A 21661-nucleotide genomic window follows, 5' to 3' on the forward strand; every position below is an offset into this window, starting at 1 on the left:
CATAGAGCAATTATCATCCTAGAAAAATAAACTAGCACTCTAGGAGATTATTTCCTTGGTTTTTTTTTCAGTGCATCATGTAGAGTAAAGCTTGGTGCAAAATTATTCTTTAGAGTATTTTCTCAGTTTTAACTAGAACTGAAAGTTCAGGAAAAAGCCAATGCAAACAGCTGCCTAAAACATACCATGCCACTTTTTTTTTGTTGATTTGCACCATCATGTCAGCACAACTTCAGACAATTTCAGACATTTTGAAATTGTTAGTGCCTACATTTCCAGCTTTTGAGTTGACTAATAGTGAAAGCAATTCTCTGGGCAGGACACTTTTCATCTTCCCCAAGTTTATCACTCACTGAAATGCTCTAAGCCCTGTAGTAGATGAAAAGTAGCTTAATATAGGCAAGAGCGCTGTGCTGTCAGTTGGGCTGTATAGGGATCAGTTCTCTTTTTCCAAAGAGCTTTCTGACTTCAGGCATGCATTTAGCATTCTTCTGTTTCTTTGACGTGGATAGAAGAACAAAAACTACACACAGAAATGCTATATATAGTTTGTCTTGATGATCTTAAAGGTATTTTCCAGCCTAAATCAATCTGTGATTCTGTACAGAATTATGGCAACACATAGCAGTCACTGAACAATGTTATGTCATGAAACTAACCAATCTGTTAAGTATTATTTCCACAAAACTTTCCAAATGGAAATAATAAGAGTTGTTCCAATCTGTACTTTAAATCACCTGTGACTGTCTCTTTGGTGATTTCATATTTACCTGAATTAGACTTGCAGCTGGATTCCTTCTTTTCTCAAAGTGTTTCTGACGATGCTGTTCCTGCACTTTCAATGCAAATCCTGAGCCAAGGATGCCCTGCAATATCATTTTATCAATGTGTAGGTAGTCTTTGAACAAATATACATCACCAATTACAAATATTTTTGTGATGATGTCACACCATATGGTTGCTTCAGATAACTCATTTATGACCAGTATATGACAGCAGAAGGCACAGAAGTAGTTCCCCTCTCCTGTTGAAGCAGGAGATTCCTTACATAACATCTGCTGCCAATGACCACCCATCCCACCCATTGCCTGGGTTTGTGCTACACTACATTCCTGCAAGTGCAATGTTCTGTACACTACGTTGTGCACAACTATCAAGGTCATAGAGATAGATACAGATATTTTTTTATAAAATCAAGCGGGGATATTCAGAAGAACTTGAGTCAGGAACGAGGAAATGACCAGCTGACAGATATGCCAGATATATATGGATATCAAAGTCCACATCTGCAGTACTTATTATAACTTTTGATTTTAGAAAAGTTAGAAAATGCATTTCTTCTTGATCTTTCCCATTAAATAATACCCATTATTCATTCTAGAGGCTGAAAAAGCTGATTAAGAAACTTCTCCTCTTTTAGCCTTTTACCTTTGAGTAAGATAAGTTTGATTGAAACTGAATAGATCCAAGGACTGAGGATGTTTTCCTTCTCGACTTGCAAGGAATTTAATACTTTTACTGAACATGTCTGCATTATAAGGAAGCATATTTCCACTTGATTCTTAGTCAGGATAAAATACCATAAGGAGTGCCAAAGTTTCCCACATAGCTCTTGTATTACAGACAGATTCAGCACAGAACTATTTATGAGGAATCCTAGTATCTGTACATGGATATGACATAAGGAACAAAAGTTGTGGCATCTCTAATATGCAAGGGTATTCATCTTTTCATTGTAGTGCTACTAAGACTGGCTTCCTTGTTAGTGGTGACTAGGTGACAAAAGGAATTAATTACAGTAGATGTCAATAAATGTCAAGGATTCACAAACAGGTAATGGGTTATAATTATAATGCATTATAGTATGTCAAAGATACTGAAACACACTTTGTAGCTAGCGTAAGAAATAAATGCAGTGCACCAGATAATTTAATGCTGTTAACAAGTTCTGACTTCTAATCTTGGTTTATCTATACGGTTGAAAATAAATGAAGTATTATAACATCCATGTTTTATAGTGATCTATAGATAAAGTATATGGGTATTAAAATATCAAAAGACATAGCACTGAAGACATTACAAAAAATACAAATGACACTTCTCATTTCATACTTATTCAAAACTAATTAAAAAAAAAGGAGGTTCACTCACAAAAATGAGAATTTATTTCTGAAGCTACTCTATATTTTAGTCATTGGATAATTTCAGTTTCCATTAGCCTCTTGAGCATTGACAGAAACAACATAAATAAACTGTAATGTTTATTTACAATTATTCACAGAAAACAATAGTTGCATCTTTTGCATTCAACAACATTAACTATTAGTTGATTTAAAGCCTTCTGCTACTCTCTGTTGGCAGCTTGAACACAAAACAAGCTGTTAGAAATAGCTAATTTTTTCACTATAATCTTAGTTAGAAAAACATACAATGTGCCTTTATTTTTGCTTTGTTTTGAAAAACTTGAAAGAAAAGCAGTAATATATAAGTCGCAATTCATAAAAAAGGATGGATTTTCAACTTTACACAATAGTATGTAACCTAATTTAGGGTTATTTCCCAGTTTTTTCCATGCCAGAGAAATTTTACAAAACTAAAGAAAGGACCTTTTCTTTGGATTTTGGAAAGCACTTTCACCAGTGTTGTAGAGCAGAAAGCCTTAAACAGTTGCTCTTCATGTAGACAGCTTCCTTCAGCTTTTTGTATCATAACAGTGGCAGGACCTACAGGAGTTTCTATTATTTGTTATGAATTTTATAGGCATACTCACAGCAGGTAGTGCAAAGAAAGAAATGCCAAGTAGGGCAAATCCCGCAGAAAGCAACCTTCCAAGCCAAGTAAGAGGAGTTTTGTCTCCATAGCCAATGGTTGTCAATGTGATCTGAAAAGAAATGAATGAACAACATGGTTTACCAGAAGTCACTGACAGATTAGTTGCAGTTTATTTACATTGCATGAAGCACCATTTCCACTAATTAATCCAAGACATCTGAAACATATAGCTGTTTCTAAAAAAATGAACATAAACATACTAACATTTACACTTTCCTGGGAAAATGTAATACTGTTTATGACTAAATAAAACTGAGATAAATAATAAATGTGGGAAAAACACCTAAATAAGCAGTAAGTTTAAAAATAATAAAAAATTGTCTTGATCTCAAATTTGAGGAAAATGGTAGGAAATTATATAAGCTGGGCAGAAAAAAAGTATCCTTTTCCATAGATGTGAAGGTGTTTCACCTATTCTCTGCAGGAAACTGTGTGTTTATCTAACTAAACAAATATAAATTACATGGAGATAATACTGGAAGAATATAGAAGGGAAGAAGCTGATACTTGTTGATGATATAAAGTTAAAGGAATTGCAAGAAGCAGTTGCATTTTCTGCAAACCTATCAGTACAATCTGAAGTGAATTCTCTTCTGAAACATGAAAAACACTAATCATAAGCTTTTGGGAACTTTAAGTAAAGTTTCTGGTCCTTTCCCCTTCCTCCTGACAGGCTCAGATACACCTACATCACTCCTGACAGGAAGGTCCAAAGGTAACTATGCAGCAGCAGATGCAGAGGTACCTCGGGCTGTTGGACCATGTTAGCTCAGACCTACCTGTGGACAGGTCCAAGAGAAAGGGGAGGCAGGTTTTAGTGCAGGAGGGAGGGCTCATTGACATGGGCCATGGGCAACATGGCCCCTGAGATAATGGGGCGTGGTTGGGGCCCATTGAGAGCATCTTGAAGGCAAAAGATGAGTCTGAGGGCTCTCCCTGACCCAGGGAATTGCCCTCCAGGTGACTTGTGGCCCAGGAAGCACACCAATCCCATAGCTGGGGATGGACTGGCAGAAGAGTTGTGTCTGTGCTTTCACAGAGTTCAGACCCACAGAGCTGCCTGATGCAGGCAGCTGGAGGAGGTGTGGGCAGAGCAGAGGATTCCCGAGGGCCGGCTGGGAGGCTGCGGGGCGCGTGCTCAGGCAACGGCACACCATGTTAAAGGACAAAGATAGACAACAGTAGGCTGGATGCCAAGGACTCCGGGGCCTGTTATTAGGGAGAACATGTGCATGGAGAATTATTTTACATCGTGTACCAAATGTGGGCAAGTTCAGGCTTAGCAAATATTCTGGCAGCAACAGATTCTTCAGGAAATTGCCTTCTAGAGACATTATTTTGCTTCCAGCTTCCTCAAAGTTCATTCCTAGGCAAGACGGCCAAAACAATTCTATTTAATGTCAGGGTCACCACGGGACAAAAGAAGGAAAGTCTTTTGGAAGTAATTAGATTTCAACTATTTAGGACTCTGTAGATAGTAAACAGTGCTTTTAATTGCTCCCATTGTTGGGAACAAGCTGTGAGTGTAATTTACCCTGAGAAAGCCACAGAGACTAAGTAAGAGAGATGAATTCAGGCTGCAGCTGAAATTTCAAGTGGTTATCAAGTCTCAAGTTTTGTAACACTAGCCTGGTCACAGACACACCACCTTGAATGCCTATCAGGTCTTACTCTTCCTTGCTCCTCTTCACTTCTTCTGAGCCTTTTCTGGACTCTTTGTCAAGCCAGTGCCACCCAGGAAGGAACAGAAAATGATCCACATTCCTGCATGGTTTGCTTCTGGTGCTTTGGTCTGTTGTGTCGGCTCACAGACGTGCCTAACAAGCTCCAGAGCCCGCATAAGGCAGCGAGAGACTGAGATGGAGTAAGAGGAAGGAAGGAAGGAACATGAGAATACAACTCTCTCTTTTCTGGCAGAGATGAGCTGGTGCAGCCATGGTCTTGGCCTGGCAGAGGGACTTGATTTGTTTGCTGAAGAAGATAATCACAGCTCTTCACATCAGAGGGTGACTGCATAACAGTTTGAGGCTATTAAGGGCCCAAGAGGAATGAAACACTTGAACAAATGAATCCCTGAATAAAAGTTCCTCAAAATTTGTTTCCAGGCCAGTTATTGCAAAGCAGTTTGGAGCTCTGGAATGAGCCCACTTTCTTGGCTTCCATCCAGCTCCCTGTCTCTGCCAGGCGCTGGAAAGTACAGAGATATCTCCTGTCTGGGCTGATGAGAGGGAAAGAGAACCAAGCGTTATCTGCATATTAATGATATTGCCACCGAACTGTATTCCAAAGAAGTCAGAGATAAACTTGAACCTTTGGGACCTGACATCTGAGAGCAATCCAAAACCAGGAGCAGTCACACAGAGTGTATCTCTGGAATTTCTCCAAAGAAAATAATAAGACCCTATTAAAGCTTTTCCCTCAATTCTTCTAGGTACTAAGGACTTAATGGTATCAGCCTGTGATTAAGAATATCAGTGACTTCTTGCTCAGTTTGAGCTATTTTATCTCAGGATGGTTTTTACAGGGGTGTATAGGTGTCAGCACCACACTGTACTGTCTTACTCAACACTGAGCAAAGGGGTTTGATCTTCATTTCATACTACTCTCACCACACAGCTAAGAAAATGTCTTTTTGGACAACTTCAGGGTTGAGTTTGGGGATAATCCACTGCATCTTTGTAAGTAGTGCTGGTAGTAGTAGTAGTATTAGTAGCAGTGTAGTAGTGCTAGTGAATGATTAAACCATTGGCCAGGCCTTGACTGGCATAATCCTGAGATTAAATTAACTGAGCAGGGTGTGGAAAATGACTGGATGGGAAAACATGGCAACATAAAAATTTCCAGACAACACTGATAATCATGCAAGAAGCAGACAGAAATTACAGCTAGCATTGTGTGGGTAAGAGAGAAGGGACCAAAGGTAACTCATCCTATCCTAAAATGCAGGACTTGGGCTTGTCTGGGGAAAAAAAAAGTCTAGTACCACCAGAGGTGTACTAGGGCATCTGAACAGGGAGCACTCTCAGGAGAGGCAGCGGACTGTCCAGCAGATACTGTTGTTGATGGTCCTGTATGCCTGTGTTTAGGCAGCTGAATCACACTCCTACATGGTGAAATGAGGTAGCTGAGTCCTGGCTTTTACATCAGATGCAAACCACTCCATTTTGGTTACTTCTATAAATGAGGGGTCTGGACAAACTAGCCAAAGTAGGCAGTGTCATCTGGCCAGGCTCAAAACTCACAATTATGATAGAACATCTGTTTTCTCATTGCTGGAGCTAATAAATACACTACTATAAATGAGGTAACATAATAATGGATGTTATGATATAACTTAGATGACTTCAATCAGGTGAGATAGAGCTCAGGAGGCCATTCTCTACCCTAATATTTCTTTGTGATGTCATTTTATGTTCTCCTAGCAGTACTTACCTTTTGAATCATTACCTGACATTGCTTAACCGAAAAAAAATATAGTTTGCTCATGCTCTCTTTACATTAAATGGGAAAAATTTCATCAATGTTAACTCATATGAGCAAGTCATTGTGACAATGTAATTAATTGTAATATGTTTTGCTCATTAACAGGTCACTGTGGAGAGCCATTCTGTATCCAGCTGTAACTATTGGGTACTACTAGAAAATAAAGACTTATTAAGAGAAATTCTGTCAAATGTGTAAGGATGACAGAAACTTCAGCTGCATTACATTTGCAGCTAAAGCTAATTAATGTACAAACTAAATGTCTCTATGAGTGTCCACAGTTCTAGCTGACATCAGTATATCTCAGGAAACCACGTGTGGTTTGGTTTTGAAATACTTCAGTTTTTTAATTGACCTTTTGTTCCCATATAGTTTTATTATTTTCTTCTGTTAAATGAATTTATCTTCTCTACCAAAGCAAATTTTGAACTTGAGCTCTTCATATAACACTCACCATTGTGTGCTACTGTGTTAGGCAACACTGTGGGGACCCCAACCACAAGAATATTCACAGTAGTAATATTAACATGATGATTCAATAGCAGATTGCACAGTACAGCATGAAATTGCAAATACAGTGGAGTATTCATATGTAAATATGGATGCCATATCCTGCTTTTCATTTCTGTATGTAAATATGGGTTTCAGAAATAGAGTCAGTGAAATAACCATAGCAGTGTATGGTCCTTAATTAATCTGAGTTAATGAATGGGTTAATTGCAGCATGCTAGTGCTGATCCTGTAAGGAGAAGCATAAGTGCCTCTAAAAGACTGAAAATTAATGTGACTATTTGTGCCTGACTTTGATGCAGCCTTTTTGTTCTTGTGTCTCTGCCATGACAATTCAGTCCAGAGCTTGGTAGATAATCTGTGATTTAAGTCAGAGCAGCAACTTTTGCAAATAAACAAACCAATGATGTTATGCATTGATTTCTCCTAAAATGCCATACAGTCTGTCCTTTTCAAAAATCTGCATGTGGGTTACTCTGGCAGTAAAAACAACCATGACTAAGAAGCACATTATACATTTCCCACATACTGTTTTACATTTTGTAAAAAAACCCTACTATTATTAAAAGGCAAAGACAACAGGTTAAGGGGAAACATTGATTTCTAGTAACTTTGTGCACTTGCTTAAGTGCATTAAAAACTTAAATATATTCATGTCACACACTGAGGAAAGAAGAAAATATATAAAAATATACAGTACATATTGTTTTCAAGTTTTTAAATAAAATTTGTTGTTTTTCCTGCTGAAATCAGAACAAGATTCCTGATTTTCTCTGTTGCACTACTTATATAACCTCTGAGTCATGCACTTTCACTTCAGAGTGTACAAAATATTTTAAGCACCACTTTATACAATGATTATTTCCTAGCAGGGCTTTTCCTTAAAAAAATAGCAGTCAGCAGGTAGTGGAGAAGCAAATTCTAAAATAAAGGTCTTGTTCCTGTTGCTAGAGCTGCTCAGGGAGAAGGATCTGGTTCTAACATAAGCCTCAGTCAGATGCCAGAGTGGAGCTGAGTTTGCTTGGACTTTCTCATTCCTTGTGCATATGTTTTCCCATTCCAGCTGGCAGGTGGGTACAACCCTCTGCTCAGCCCAGACTCCCTGCCTGTGCAGTGCTAAGGCACACAGGGCCTTGCAGAGAGATAGAGGCTGTTTTCTGGGAAATCAGACGTCTGAAAAGATCCATTCCATGAGCAGGCACAGCCACAGGAGGGTCTCTTGCAGGATCACATCCCCACTGCTGCCCTAAAGGGGCAATGGTGTTTTCAGACTGCTAGAGCTGGGGTTCCCATCAGCAGGACATCAGCATCCAATGCCAGATGCTTCACAACTGTGTCAATACAGGAAGATCAGAAAGCTTTAAGGCAAACCCAGAACTCAGCTTTTGAAGAAACGGGAAACAAAATAAACTACAGTGATGCAACTGAATGCAAAACCTTCTCTCATGACTCCAGCCAATATGAATTTTATGTGTGTTTGCACTACAGGATAAAACGCATATTTCATCAGCAATCTGCCTTGATGTTCTGAAGTAACAAGTTTCAGCAAAATATATTTCTGAATAGTTGTAAATGTGCACATAATACTTACTAGGTTTGGCCTTTTGAAGCTCCCAATTTTGTGCAATGATAACACAGAAATATAGTCTCCAGGAAGGACATGCAACAAATGACTAGCCTTTAGATGAACAAATTTCAAATACACTAACTACCGCGAATAATAGTGAGTGACCTTGACCTTAGCTCAAAATGCAGACAAAACTCCTTACAAATGTTTGCAATTCTGAAAAGGGCTTTTGCACAGTCCCTGTGTGCATACTCTGAGTCTGCAGATACTACTAAATCTAGATGATATCCTGTCAGCCAAAGGTCTGAGGTGATAAAACTTCATCTTTGCATCCCTCTGATAAGGAAAGGTGGCAGAGGCTGGCTCAGGTCTCACACTTATTCCAAGGAAACTAATGAGTGCTCTATGTTATTGTCAGCATTAATGATCTCCCAGGTATCATTTCACTACCAGACACTGCCAGAGCACACTGCGTGTGTTCTACCGCATCAGAAGGAAAAGAAAAGCAGTTTTACACTGCCTGACAATAATTGCCTTAGGCTTTGTTGGGGCAGATTTCTTAAGCTGCCTAAGTAACTCTCACACAGTGGAGAAATCTGGATCACTATAGGACATTTTTAAGCAAAACCCCCTACACATTATGCCATAAAGAAAATAAAAATCAAAACTTCAAAACTAGCCTTTTGTTGTTCATTGAAAGCCTAGCTTCTTAAACCATATTCATATAATCCTCCTTCAGAAAAGCAGTCAGGCATGTACTTAGATCCCACAGATTTCAACAAAGCAAAAACAATTGATTTGATAATTAACTATGAACTCAAGTAAATCAGACCTTTTATGCCTATAAAAAATAACAGTGCTGAACCAGAGTGAACAAATTTGTTCTTGGTCTTTGTCCTCAATGTACAGAGGAAGGAGAAACAACATCTTTTAAAGGGCATTGATGATACCCTCATGCCAAAGATGATGTAAAATGTTTTTCCCTCTTTTTTTCTGACACTTTTTCCTCTTCCTGCACTGCCACTTACAGCCCTCTGGTTTGTATCAAAGCAGCTCTTTGTGGGGCCGTATCACAAATCATATTACCAAAAGGCTATGGGTTAAAAAGCACAATGCTTTCTTCTCTTGAATGTTTAGTGGTCTGGTTTACAGCAGAAACACATGAACAACTGTTCTGCAGGATGGACTGAAATATGTCAATGTACAAATGAATAGCTGAAGGAGGAAGTTTCTCAAACCAGTTTTTTGTCAAACCAGTTTTCACAAACCAGTGAAAACAGTTCACTGAACAGCACACAAAGTTAAAATGCTCAGTAGGTGAAATTCAAAGCACTTTAGCATACTGGTTAACAAGTCCATGGTATTTTTCTGTACTTACTGTGCCCCACCAGAGAGCATCTGCATATGTGGAGAATTCAGTATTTGCATCTTTTTCCACCAAATAAACCAGGAAAGATGAAAAGATGAGTACTAAAAATCCTATGTACCAGGCTGTGATTAATTCCTAGATAAAAGAGAACAAAGATCAATTTCCATTTTATGGACTGAATAGAATTTTAACTCAAGAAGACATAATGAAAATATCTTTATAAATGTTTTTTGGCATTTGTGCAGTTAAAAGTCAAGTGCCTCCCTATGGATGCAAATTTTCTCTGAAAGTGGACAAGATCTACTCTTATGTTTTGATGCTTCAGCAACATCCCAAATATATAACAAATTACAGCTGCACATTAAGGACAACATTTTCAAGATCTCTAAAAACTGTTGGCATTAAACATGGCCTGGTGTATCTGTGTTAGTTCATATTACAACTGATGTTACTTCAGAAAATTTTTGGTATTCTCCTCAAAAATGATAAATGCTTATTTCCTTGGACTCTCTTTGAATACATCAAGTGAAGATATCAACCAGACAAAATTAGTCTCTAGCATTACATACCTTGCTATGTGCATAAACTACAGAACCTAATAATTTCCAAGTGCCTCCTCTTCGGTCCATGCGCACCATACGAAGGATCTGTAGGAAACGAAGACTTCTCAGTGCTGATGTTGCAAAAATGTTACCTTGAGTTTTTGCAGAAACAACTGCTATTGAAGCGATGAGAACAATGATGTCTGAAAGAAATACATTACAGAAGGCATTAATGTCCAAGTATCAGTAAATAGTACATACACCTACATGAGCTGAATAAGAAGGACAAAAGAGGGTCTCCTGTAGTGGATGGGAATCCAAAATTCAGAGATTCCTATTTGAGATAGGGATGTGAGATCCCTATGAGGGCTGGTGTCAAAACTACCTCATGAGTCTCCAGGATGAAAAGTGAGGGTAGCAATTTTCAAAGCCTGTAGATAATAGGAGCAGTGTTGAAGAAACCTCATGTAGGAACTTTGAAACCAGATGTAGCAAACTGTACAAATCAGTAGATGGATTAGAACTTTTCCCCTTTATCTATCTTTCCATAACAACTTCTCTGTGCAAAGACAAAAAAGAAAACTAAGGTAAGAAAAAAATAGGGCAGGCCCAGTGGTGAGAGTCTGGTAGAATTGGACTTAGAAGCACAGTACTAATTTGCTGTGAGAACAGACACTGTGTGTTTGAGGAATGTAGTTTCTGGACACAACTCCCCTGATGTACCATTTCCTGGAAGGGAGGAAATACAGCACTGGGTACTCAGAAGCATTCCTTTAGCTGGAAGCTTGGAAAGTTGAAGCTCAGCAAGTGTTAGGATTTATTTCTTCAGGTCACAGAGTCAAACTGTGAGAACGACTTTGGTGTGCATGAACTAATCAGCCAGCTGTCCTCAGAGCCAGAACAGCATTTAAGGGGAGAGGAGGAGAAGCAGCAGAGTGATGGCACACGGATGCTGTGAGAAGGCATAATGTTCTTTTACAATGATTGTGGTAGACATGCTGTTGTGCACGGAGTAGAAAAGCACAGAACGAGCTCTGTTCTTCCTCACCTCATGATTAATTCCCTGGCAAACTTTGAAAGCTTAAAGAGCCCTTGTAAGAAATACCTCATTTTAATCTTAGGGTTTTGTGGTGCTTGTATGTTTCTATGCAAGGATAATCTAAATTCATGTTTGTTGATGAATAATTGAAAGCAAGTTCTTGTTGACATGAGTTTTACTTCATTAGTGTTGGATAGAAACACACATCTTGTCCCTAGCATAGCTCCTACAAGAATGACCCAGAAAGTGAAGCTCCCCTCCTCCACAGGCAAGCAGTGAGAGATATTGACTGTGCCTACATGCAGGAGTCTGTTTCCTTAGTCTGCTGCAGTACAGCAGGAAATAGCCTTTGTTCCTTCTGCCCTGCCACCAAAGGAAGCCACCAAAGGAAGATGAGGTCCAAACACCCCTCATTGCTTACAAACATACTGGGTTTCTCTGAACTCACCTATGGATGTCTTTGTCCTCTTATTACATTTCCAAGGGTACAGACAACCTGTTTCTGTGATTTCAGGGTTGTCCTGCTAAACTGTGGAAACTTTTGTCACAAGGGGCTAGGAATCTACCTAGGTTTAAAGCCAGCTGGATGATCTTATGGGAGGAGGTTTAATCCGGGGATAGTTAATACTAAAAGCCCACTTCTGGCTCAGGATGTCTTCAAATAGCAGGATGTTGTGGGCTGAGAAACTCTTGTAGAGAAATATCACTGTGTGTTAGCCCTGCTTGTGCAATCCTCCCTGGCTGTTCACTGCTGGCTGTTGACACTGTGCTGGCCCAGGCTGACCTTCTGCCTGTCTTACACTGACATTTTAAAATGTCTTTGGCTACTACATATGTGGATTATAGGAGGCTACTACATAATTGGATACCAAAAATGCTGGATTTTCTTCTAAATCCAGCAAGTTCAGAGATGAAGAGCCAGAAGTGGACAAGGTGTCTTTGCACAGTACAAATTGCAAGTTCACAACAACCAGATGCAGGAGGTCTGGGTGAGAATTCAGAAATAGGAAAACTGACTAGGAAAACCTAAAACACATCACAAATTCTAACAGAGATCAAAAAAATAGATGGAATTGGATTGAGCTCCACACGAGGATATTTAAATTTAGGTGTCTACATGTGAAGCAGGTGTCTAAACTCCCCAAGCAGTACAAGGTAATCACGTCAGCTGAGAGAGGTGCAGCTAATCCTCAGGAAGGCTTTTACTGGCTGCTCAGCTGCCTCACACTCTGTGCTTGGCACAAGAAAGGCTTAATTCAGCTGCCCAAATTTATTTGTCCAGTGCCATTTGAGATGCCTTAAGGTATCTGAGATGTCCCCTAGATCTGGCAGCTATGCTCTTGGACCTGTAAAAGCTGTACTCTTCAGGAGAAGTGACTGGGGAGTGGGGAATATCGTGTAACAGGAGACAGGCTCCTCCTGTACCCTGCCAAACTAAACCCTAGATCTTGATTGACTATACTGTCAGCATAGACACTTAGCACACATGTACCCACCTAAAGCAAACTTCTTTCTATATTTAGTTGTGTTTATGTGGATCCAAGGCTAACATAGAAGGTGCTGGAATGTCTTGAGCAATACGGACTGTGCTGAAGAAGCAGTGTCCCTGGTGACTAACACGGTGGCAAGGTGTTTTTGACTTGTCCCAGTGCCTCCGAGCAGAGTAGCAATGGAAGATCCATTTTGATTTAGTGGTGACTGGCTAGCAGCAAGTTAGAGAACATTAGAAGAGCAGTGTATGTCCCTGAAAATCATTCTTAAAACTTAAAAAATAATCAGGTCACCCAAATATTGGGAATTATGCATTTGGTCCAGAAATTATTAAAATGCTTACTTGGGGGTTTGGTCACCCTCCACCACCCTCTAATTGGACAATGTTTTAAAAAATTCAGTGACTCACTCCTGCCCTTATTCTTATTTATTCCAGAGCTCTGACGGGTTCTTTTTTTTTTTTTTTTTTTTTTTTTTAATGACATAGAGCTTTATGAAGGCCCCCCACTGCAAAAAATTCAGATTAATTCAGTCTTGCCAGGAGAGCACAGCCTCTGCCCTGCACTGCTGGGAGCCCCCTGCCCCACTGAAGGTCTCTGGTCCTCTCTGAGCATGCGAGATGAAGAAGCCAACAGTAGGATTGTTCTCTTTTCCATTTTTAAAAACATCGGTCCAAAGGAGTAATCTATTTGTGTATGCCTTTCTATCTGGAGGGCAGGGATGAGGTTCTCTCTAAAGGGAAGAAAGGTGGAGGAAAAAGGGGAGCAGAAAATGCACTGGAACCTGTTTGAAAAACAGCTGAAGGGAAGAGCATCTTCCTAGGCTAGTGATGTTTTTCTTCACACTTTACTCTCTCATCTTCACTCCTCACACCCACAAGTCCCACCAAAACTCCTTCCCTAACTCCTCAGCTGGAAATAGGGAAGGAAAGAATATACCCATTGCCTGTGGTAGCCCCTCCTTTCTGTGTTTCCCTAGGAGGCAGGGAAGGCAGGCAGGCACATTATTTCAGTGTAGTTTAGCTTGTTAGGAACAGGTGTAAGATAAATCAAAATTAACTTTTCTTGGAAATGAAATCAGAGTCTGAAGAAAAGTTTGCAATGGTTCAAAGTCTTTTCTGATTGATTTTCTTATCTAAACATACCCTGGAAAAAAAGAAAAGTTAAATACATTATGATTTTTCTCTGTGCCATATTTTTATACAATATGTTTTTAAACCATAAGAGAGAAAAATATTATTCTGAACTTCCTTTCATATTCCATGTGAATATAGCTAAAGTCTCCATGGTATTTCTGTATTTTCAGAAGACTTTCCCAGATGTCTATCACTATTTTCCTTTTTATCTTTTCGTGGCAAATGTAGGAAAACAGGTAGAATTAAATAGCAGCATTTCAGTTAATTTAATGGGCTCTCAGTTTTCACTCTGTATCTTTCTGTAAGGCACCAGAAAAGATTCAGATATGAGACTGAGTAATGGGTAGTATAATTCCAAACTTCTCTATAATGACTTACTAAAAGACAGAGGTTTCTGATGTACCTTTACCCCTTTGTTTATTTTATTTCCTAAGCTAATATCTTATCTATGATCTTCCGAAATGTTAAGCCTCTCTTCAGCCATGATGATGATTTTATTCACTCTTCAAAAATGTCTCAGAGTTTATCCTTGTGGATAACATTCTCCCTCATTAACTTTAATCTGAGATTTCAAATCCTCTCAGCAGCTTTTGCATTGTTCACTTTTGAACACTTAATTTCAAATTAAATTTCAAACAATTAATTCTTCCACTTCAGACATTTCACCTAGTACCAGTCAAGAAACCCCTGAGATTACACAAAAGTTTTGTGCTTATTAACTGGCTAAATATTTTTTTATTTGATAGGCACCATGTTAATAACAGGGCCCCTTCATGAAAAGTACAAAAAAAAAGTGACCCCAAAACCCATGTGTGTAACAGATTACACTTATCATTGTCCAATGACACTAGAACAGTAATACATAAAACAATTAACTGAAAGTCAGTAATGCAACTACCCAAACTTAAATAACTCACTCAAGATGTGCCAGTCCAAGTTCCCCACCTCCCAGAGGAAGGCCAGTGTTGGGCTGCCTCAGGCTGCTCAAGTTTGGTCAGAAACTCTGGGTGGCTTTTGTTACTGATGGAGGTGTTCCTAAATGCCTGGATGGCATTCCTAAACTATCAGCATTTTTAATGGCAACTGGGAGGTTAATAATGTGACTGAGAGAATAATAATGGTAGAAAAGGAGGCATCATAAATCATCACAAGGAATTGTTTTACTTTCAATGACTTCTCCAGTGAAACTTTCCTAGTGTGAGCTTCTTGGATGTTGTGAGATTTTACAGCATTTGTAGGTATCATGGGAATGAACCCAGTTATATAAGCAAAGGGGAAACACAAAAACTATACTTGGATATTGTGCCATGTCCCAACACCTTGAGGTACCACCAGGACAATCTCTGAAGCTACAGAAAGGATGACTTTTGTTACAAGAACATGTAATGACAGGACAAGGGGGAATGGGCTTAAACTGAAAGAGGGTTGGGAATGGATGCTCCTTTTCCAGACGTGCTCAAGGCCAGGTTGGATGGAGCTTTGAGCAGCCTCATCCAGTGGAAGGTGTCCCTGCCCATGGCAGGGGGCTGGAACTAGCTGTTGGTCCTTTCAGCCCAAACTAGTCTGCGATTCTATGATTATTGACACATAATCAATGACAATATGTCACCTGCTCCAAGCTCATGCACATTCTCAAACTAATACACAAAAATGCATAATCTGTCTCTTTTTCATATTCTTCAAAGGAAAGATATGTTTACAGGAGCTTTGCCTTCTGCCTGCATTTAATGCTAATACGTTGAAACATCCTTTCCCTCCAAATACAAATGATACTTTGAGACAATACAGGTTAAACGAATCTTGTAATTTTTTCTTTAATTTTATCTGAATAGAAAAACAAATAATATTTAATAATTTTTGGATCATCACTAGGTCATCAAAACAGTGCTAGCTATAAATTCACAGAAAACACTCAGAGTTCACACATTCTTATTGTGCATAGGCAGGAAACTTCAATGGCTGTCAATTACTGTGTCTGCACCAGCTACTGAGCAGTAGAGAGGCAACAAACTAGGACATGAGTAGGGCATATCTACCCCCAAAACTACAGAATTAAGCAGAAAAACTCAAGAGGTTGTTTTATCTAGCCTGCAGCTATATTAACTCACAAAGGAAATTAACTGGGCAATTGTGTGACCCAATCTAAGCTACCCTTAGGCTGTCCTTCTAAGGTCTAATTTTGAGCTAGAGTTATTGTCCATGACCCAGAGAAAAGGCACAGCTTGTAGTGGTCATTTCTGAATAGTTCTCAGGACAGTTCATTATCCTCAATTTCAAAGTTACTTTTGAAAAAAACCCAGCATTATGATATCAGTGTTACAGAGACACTGAGCTCCATGGAGGGCACGAGACAGCTTTGACATCAGCTCCGTCTGCTTACCATGGCACAGGTCATGCACGCCTGTGAGCAATTATTCTCACTCACTGAGGAGTTTAAATAGGCTTTAATTGAGATTTGCAGCAATTACTATATAGAAACACTTAACAGCTTTCTATTCTGAGTCACTAAGAGGTGGTGGTAGGGAGGAATGACCAGCATTTTAGTTTTTATAATATCTCTTTTGATATCAGTCCTTCCAGTCCTTTTTGCTGTTCTCAGAGCTCTCTTCAATTTGCCTTCAATAATCTCTACAGCTGGCTGCCAGGACCAGAGTGTAATCTAATCGATGTAGAAATGTACTTTGAATTTTAACCAGACACTACAGCACAAAGTTAACACAACACACGTTCCAGGCCACTGTATTTGAGCACATCACACTATAGAAGTATGATAATAAAAATATATTCAATGGGCTTTATCCTAAACTGATATAAATTGGCAATTTGAAGCAGTTTAACTGGCACTGGACTTTGGCTGTACATCAGTACATGAAAATAAGGGTTTTTTTCAGATTTCTAAAAGAAAAAGTCTGTTTACACAAACTTGACTATTGGAACAGCAGCCTTTTTGCACAGTTTAGTAACATATTGGGCATTGGTGTTCTTCATGCTTCTCTGGACTAGCTTAAAAAAAAAAAAAAAGAAACAGAAGAAGAAAAAGACATTCATAGAGTTTAAGGCTCTGAATACCCTAACAGAGAGGTATTCAGTGAGGAATAGAATTGGATCACTATTCCTTGACCACTTGTTGAGAAAGGTCATAGGTCAGAAAAGCTTATTTTGTTGTAACTGGCTGCGAAACTGCTGTTATCTTGAAAAAAGGGATTAACTACTTCCCTCTACCGGTTCAGGAGGGCAATGAATAAGAAACATGAATAGAATATGCTGCAACAGCTATATTGAAAAGAGGCAAATGTAATGTTTTTCCCAGGTGGTAGTTCCTTTCCTCTGTGAGAGTTCCCTTACTATAAAATCAGTGGGATATTTCACATAATTGAGACAGAAAAATTTGGTCAAATATGGGCTGAATTTACAGTGACCTTGCATAAGAATTTATCCCAGAAACCAAGAATTTTCAATACCTTTACCAGTAGTTACATCTCTGAACAGAGAGCTGAATAATATTACCATATTTAGAAAGATGATGTGTGTTATCTTGTTTAGTAAATTATCTCTCTGGAAGAAGCAGAACTATTTATCAGCAAAGTAAAAGTCAGTACGTGTGAGATTGCCGAAATCTGAAAACTGGCTTTGTAGAGATTTCTCTGGAGACATGCAGACTTTTGATGTCACCTGAATTCACCCTCAAATTATATTCTCAAGCATTATTTTCTGCCCATAACCCCCCCCCCCCAAAAAAAAGAAATTCAATAGTACTCATTGAATTATATCACCTGAAGATCTCAAGTGTAATTTGGGAGAGGTAGGAAGTTGAGTTCTGTACCTCCCACAAGAGGCTGAGCAGACTTACATCTACAAGGCCCCAGTTTTACAGAGAAAAAAAGCCTGAATGCCACCATCAACAGTAAAACCCCCCCAAAGCAATATGAGATACTCTGTGTTGTGCATATTCTAAAAATAATGATGCTTAGGATCTTGGGCCCTGGCAAAGTTTGCTTTCAGCTCTGTCTGAATATAGCTTTTCTTTCTGGTCAGGGATCAGATCTCTGCTCAGATGCCAGACAGGTTATGATTAATCGTCACCTACTAGTAAAAGTAATTGGCAGGATATCTTCAGGAAATTCTTGGGATGGATGATGCTGTTTGATTTTTGCAGATGTTGTTGTCACTCCAGCCAAAAGGTCTTTGTGTTTTCAAATATATAACACCATCTGGATGGAAATCATCTTAATTGTCATTATAGGCAAAACAAGTTGGTGATTTCGCTTCCTTTTTTAATCTTTTTGCAAGATGCAAAACAACATGGTATTTTTAGAACTAGGAAAGTGAACTGGTTTTGGATATCAAGATAACTCACAGAGATAAACACAGATGAGTGTGAAAATTGACTTTTATTACTGTTGAAAAACAGGAAGATAGTAATGTACGGTAGTAGCATATACAAGAGAAAGAAGTTCTACAAAAATATGTAATACTCTCTAGGTGCTGAAGTGGAATTAAAAAATATCCAGAGGTTACTACTTTTTCTCTAATGATTTTTTTTTCTAACAGTGGAAAATGTCTACATTAGTCACTGCCTTCCATTTTAAGGAGTCCACTAAAACTGATCTGTCCATAGAAACTTGGATTTTCCTTATCATCAGCTAAGCAATATCCCAGTGGAGAAATCAAACAGATGAATCACCTTGAACCCTTCTTTCCCTTTATAGTTTTTATTTGCAATATATTGGAATCATCTGAGTAAGCAAGCTATTTTAATGTGAGATGAAAGTAACCTCTTGGAAATACAGACAACCTCTTTCTGGAATAAATGTTATTTTTATATAACTGAAGTGGGTCTACTTAGAAAAACAACTCATCAATATGTAAAGCTATCTTTTCTGGCAAAGAAAGAACTGGAAACAAGTCAAAGACACCTATTAGGAAAGCTAATCAAATACAACAAAAGTTAACTTGGTACTCCAAACAATTTCTGAGCCAGAAAGAAAAGAAATATTTTTAATAAGACATTACTGGATATTTTTTAGATGTGAAAACTAAATATTCCCTTTTAAAATTGTTGACTAATGAAGATAAGTAAGATTTTTTTCTTTTGTAATTTTTTAAAATTTTATAATGAAATCCTAATTCCGTGCCCAATAATGGATCAACCAGTGCTACTCACTAATGTGTCAGTGTATTAAAAATATATGTACCTTATTCCTGTGTAAAAGTAGGATATTGTCAGACCATGATGGCAAATACAACCAAATAATGTCATTTTACCTTCTGCTGTAGACAGCTAAAATATTTCTCTGTGGCCTGAGAACCACAGTAGCTCAACAAGTACTGAATTTTAAACTGTAGCTATGGTTGCCATATTTTGTTTAGTCCGGGTAAGAATAACAACGCTAATGGGAACATTTCACCTGTCTTTGTACTGTTTGCAATTGTTGTTCATGACCCTGTTGAATACAAAATCTTTCTATGGACTGAATAAGTCCTCAGCAAACATCTTCATGTTATTAACAGCTGGCTCAATAAATCTTAAAAATCTAAGGGCCCCCTGCAAGGTAAGATTAAGTTCAATTGCAAGCCTTTCATGGATTTATACCTTATTGACCTTTTCCAATAATTGATCTTTAATGTAATTAATATGTACCTGCCAGAAGGAATAAAGCACTATTTATTCAGTACAAATGTTTTTTGGCTTTAAGACAGAAACATTTATAACTGTGTCTTTGACCTAGTGTTTGCCAACCCAATTTTTGTTCAGCTAAAGAAACAAACTGTGAGTAACACATGCAGATTCTTCCCATAAATCTTCACTTATTCTGTCCTGAAACAGTTTTGTGCTTTGAAAGTGCTGGAAAACAAGGTTTGCTAGTCACTTTAGTATGTCTGTATGTAGCTGGATGACAGTAGACCTTGGTAAAAAAGGCTATTGCAGTGGAGAGAAAAACATCTGAAGATTTCTGGAAGGAAAGGCAATGGGGATGGATAGCCAGACACACACACACACACACCCCTGAGGAGTAAAGACGCTCATTACATCAGGCTGCAAGAAAACCACAAAGTAATCGTCAAGAAAAAAACAAAATAGCTACAGCATGGCAAGACTTGTGTATGGAGAAAGGGCTGAATAATTTAGGAGTGGTTAGTCAGAAGTCAAATATGAGACAGCAGATAGAGGTATGCAAACTAGTGGAAGATAAGAAGGTCTGTTGGATGCCTCCTATTTACCCTTTCTTATAAAAGTGAGATCAAAAGACAATTTAAGTTTGATTAAAAAAAATACAAGATGCAATTGACTTGTAAAGTTCATTGCTCTGAGGTATAAAGGAATAAGCCGGGAAAATTAAAGACAAGTTTGGATGTTTTCCCCTGAGTTGCTGGAATTAGGTTTTTCAGGGGATCCAAAATCTTGTGTGAGTCAGCCACTGATTACTCCATGTGTGATTGGCTATTTTGGGCTACTGGTATTAACACCATCATTAGGGGTCTCTGGCACTAGTCAGCAAGTGGAAAGACACCAGCCAGGATTCCTGTGTGATCCAGCCCTGCAGGGAAGCATGGCAATGTCTGTGCCGCATCCTTGCAGCCACAAGGGGAGGAATCTATAGGCAGGAACGTGCACTTCCATGGCCTTTTCATCGTGCTCTAAAACATTAGGCAGGGGCAGGTGGGCAGGGGGTCTGGAAATGTTCATCTACCACATTCCCAGATTGTGGAAAAAGTGGAGGTGATACAGTGGCACGGGAGTGGGTAGGCCAAAAAAAAATGAGGGAACAGAAAAATCATGGTGTGTAGCTGATAGTGGATGGGTGGAAACTGACAAGTAAAGATGCTGAAATGAGCAGGGAGAGAAAAACATGTCTCTGATGAGAGGAAAAGCCTGTTTGTAGGTGGAGAGGGAAGGAACAGTATTAAAAATCTGCTCTCAAATTCACAGTGTGGTGGGGAAACAGAAGATATCCAGTATTTAGCTGAGTTATCTAATGCAGATGTTGAAGGCAGCAACATGGGTCCCTCAGTGTTGTCTGAAAGAGTTCCTCATTCAGTTTTCTGAGTCCCCTTCAGAGGCAAAAACCTCTCCCTGCTGCACAAAAACAGAACTTGCATTTCTAACCTATAAAGCTATTTTGGATGTCTGTACAATCGGTGAGTGCCTCTTGGGACTTTGTTTCTGTAAATACAGAGTTTATTCAGATTACATACAGAACCAGACATCTCCAGCCACTCTTTGCCCTCAGCTGCTATCCCACCTGCAATTTTTGTGTGAGTAGCCTAAGAGGGAGTACTGTGCCAGCAAGAAGGTTTATATAATTTGGAGAACACTAGTGTGGGGCATCTTACACATCCACACTAGAGACTTCCTAGTGTGGGAGATATGAAGAAAGAAATAGAAGCATTGTTAAGTGTTTTTCAGAAGGGAAAAACCCCATAATCTGGTATCATTCTCCCAAACCCAAGAGGGGCAATCACAATCACACAGTAGGTTATGTCATTCTCTGTGACAACCTCTCCACTCTGCCTTGTGACATTTTCATCTGAAATGAAAGTCTCCACTCAGGGGGTGACATGAATAGACTGGGCTGGCAAAGGGGAGCCCCAGGACTGAAAGAGCTCTGCCTTTGTCATGGTTGCTGCCCAGGTCACGTATGTGCATTGGGGCACCAGTACTGCACAACACAAGGGTGAAAATGAGTGGCTT

The 21661-nt window shown here is 39.0% G+C and overlaps 1 protein-coding gene across 1 annotated transcript in view; it reads right to left on the reverse strand.

Moving 5' to 3' along the window:
* Positions 1 to 21661, reverse strand: part of KCNQ5 (potassium voltage-gated channel subfamily Q member 5) — a gene marked incomplete at its 5' end in the record, with an annotated part of 280876 nt that overhangs the window by 39914 nt on the left and 219301 nt on the right. Inside the window, 4 exons of the mRNA XM_033512930.1 lie at positions 771 to 866; positions 2771 to 2881; positions 9771 to 9896; positions 10331 to 10506. Of these exons, the coding sequence (XP_033368821.1) occupies positions 771 to 866; positions 2771 to 2881; positions 9771 to 9896; positions 10331 to 10506 (509 nt within the window). The remainder of the gene's footprint in view (positions 1 to 770; positions 867 to 2770; positions 2882 to 9770; positions 9897 to 10330; positions 10507 to 21661) is intronic.

This window comes from Parus major, chromosome 3 (genome assembly GCF_001522545.3).
Source record: "Parus major isolate Abel chromosome 3, Parus_major1.1, whole genome shotgun sequence".
NCBI lineage: Eukaryota > Metazoa > Chordata > Aves > Passeriformes > Paridae > Parus > Parus major.